The 2,113-nt window shown below is 39.4% G+C and overlaps 1 protein-coding gene across 2 annotated transcripts in view; it reads right to left on the bottom strand.

Annotated features, from left to right (window-relative positions):
- The window catches only part of wbp1lb (WW domain binding protein 1-like b), a 17,013-nt gene that overhangs the window by 3,879 nt on the left and 11,021 nt on the right, over positions 1-2,113 (bottom strand). For both annotated transcript variants that reach the window (XM_032528058.1, XM_032528068.1), the window contains exon 3: positions 137-298. In XM_032528058.1, the coding sequence (XP_032383949.1) occupies positions 137-298 (162 nt within the window). The remainder of the gene's footprint in view (positions 1-136; positions 299-2,113) is intronic.

Genomic DNA, 2,113 nt, shown 5'->3' with positions numbered 1-2,113 from the left:
GTGTGTGTGTGTGTGTGTGTGTGTGTGTGTGTGTGTGAGGGTAGTGTATGGTGGATTCATCTGAATTTTTTGGCATAGAAAAGTTACACATCAGGTTTTATCATCATGTTGTGGGTGTTGGAGTGGTAGCTCTTACTGAAGTAGAAGGGCACGGGGGGGTAGTTGTGTGCTTCGCGGTAAGCGATGAGGTTAATCTCATGCTGCCGTTGTTGCTGTTGCAGCCGTTGTTTGGTGCGGCGATGGTGACACACACAGCAGCAGCTCAAAATGAAGATGATTGCCCATACCAACCAAAACCCTGTGAGAGGAAGATCAACACTGTTATGTTTTGTTTAAAATGGAACTCCAGCAAAATAGATCAAAAGTCAATGTGATCGTTGGCCTGATATTTTAAAAATAAACTCAGGGGGTGATGAATAGGTTCAAATAGGAAAGATTGTGCTGTACAATAATAGAAATGTAGAACTGTACTGTACATAAAGGGCCTGCTGGTAACACAAACATAACACTGCAGATCAAATCATGCCAACATCTGGTTCTAGTGAAACATTCACATGCTTGCACACTGCATGTATTGCATTTTAAATTTGATCACATAGAATAACTTCAATCATCCCTGAAAGGTCCAAGTACACTTTTTATTTCTAGAACAAGGCACTGAGAGGTTCTGCTATGGAGCAACTCAATATACAGTAGAACACCACAGAAAAACTTTCCAGCATAATGAGGTTGTTTAATTACAATCTGTGCTTTTTCTGTATGATATGAAGTTAATTTTCTACAAAGGCATTTTTTGTGGAACTGTACTCTACAATCTGTAATCTAGAATCCAGTCTAAACAGCAATAGAGAGCAAAAACTGGCTTCAAAAACGTGTTTATGTCTCTGCCAACCAAATGCAGTTTACATCCATGTATCTCTCGACTCATATGTAGTGAATTTAAAGGAATTTAATAACAAAAGTGTATTTTTTGGCAAAATATGAATGTTTCACAGATCTTCAACCCGTCAGCAGAGAAGACCCATGCAATCACCACATTTAAGATTAGTGTCACCAATTATATATGGGTGTATGATTGGCAAGATGGCTGCTGAAGGGTTGGATGGTTTGTCAGGCTCCAATCCAATCCTTTCTAACTCATTTTTTCTGCTGCTAATTGGCAGAATACCCATTTGCGTTTAATAATATAATTACTGGTTCAACAACTAAACAAAGAAACCAGTCAAACAACAATCACGGAGATGAAGGAAAAGTTTTTGCATTACTGCTTTGCTGTTGGCTTCTGCTGCTACCGCTTGGTCAACACCTAAGAGCAAACAAACAGATGTCCCAGGCTGATAACGACCAGTCAGTAAATAGGAATGAAGGCTGAGACTGAACTTGGGGGTACCTTGCTATCTACTCAATCATCAAACAATCTGATCACTCCCGTTGTGGCACACCGAGCAAACCTTCAAAATAAAACAGTAACAGAACTGGAAGTAAATGGAGTTACCAACAGTTACAATTCAGCAATTGAAAATTAATTCAGTAACTTCTTTGTTCAGTCAGTGGAGGAACTTGCTGAGAATTTTGACTCAGCAACCCTAACACAGACTATAAAGTCTGTGCCATCAAAGCTTTTCCAAATTAAGGAGGTCATTCAGGAAAAAGTACATGAAATCATTAATAAACTAAATAAGTCTAAGGCCAAGGACATGTTTGGGTTGGACACTGCCTTTATCACTTACTGCTCTGCCCTGGTTAAACTTGTAGCTCACCTGGTAAACCTTTCCATTAGATTGAGCAAATTCCCACAAAGTTGGAAACAAGCCATCAGTACTCCAATTTTAAGTCTGACACAAAGGATCAAGCAGGCAATTATAGGCCGATCTCAATATTGCCCGCTCTTTCCAAAATTAGAAAAGATTATCACAGAACAATTAGTAGAGCATCTGGAAAGCAACAAACATATTAACCACAAACAGTTTGGATTTAGACCAGGGCACTCTACAGAAAAGGCTAATTGCTTCCTTACCAAGAACATCAAGAGCAGGTTGGACAAGTGTAATGTTGTGGGAGCCGTGTTTCTAGACCTAAAAAAGGCCTTTGACACCGTGAACCACAATATACT

The sequence above is a fragment of the Etheostoma spectabile genome, chromosome 2, assembly GCF_008692095.1.
Source record: "Etheostoma spectabile isolate EspeVRDwgs_2016 chromosome 2, UIUC_Espe_1.0, whole genome shotgun sequence".
Lineage (NCBI taxonomy): Eukaryota > Metazoa > Chordata > Actinopteri > Perciformes > Percidae > Etheostoma > Etheostoma spectabile.
The sequence above is the reverse complement of the archived record's forward strand: the minus strand, read 5'-3'. Positions and strand labels throughout refer to the sequence as shown.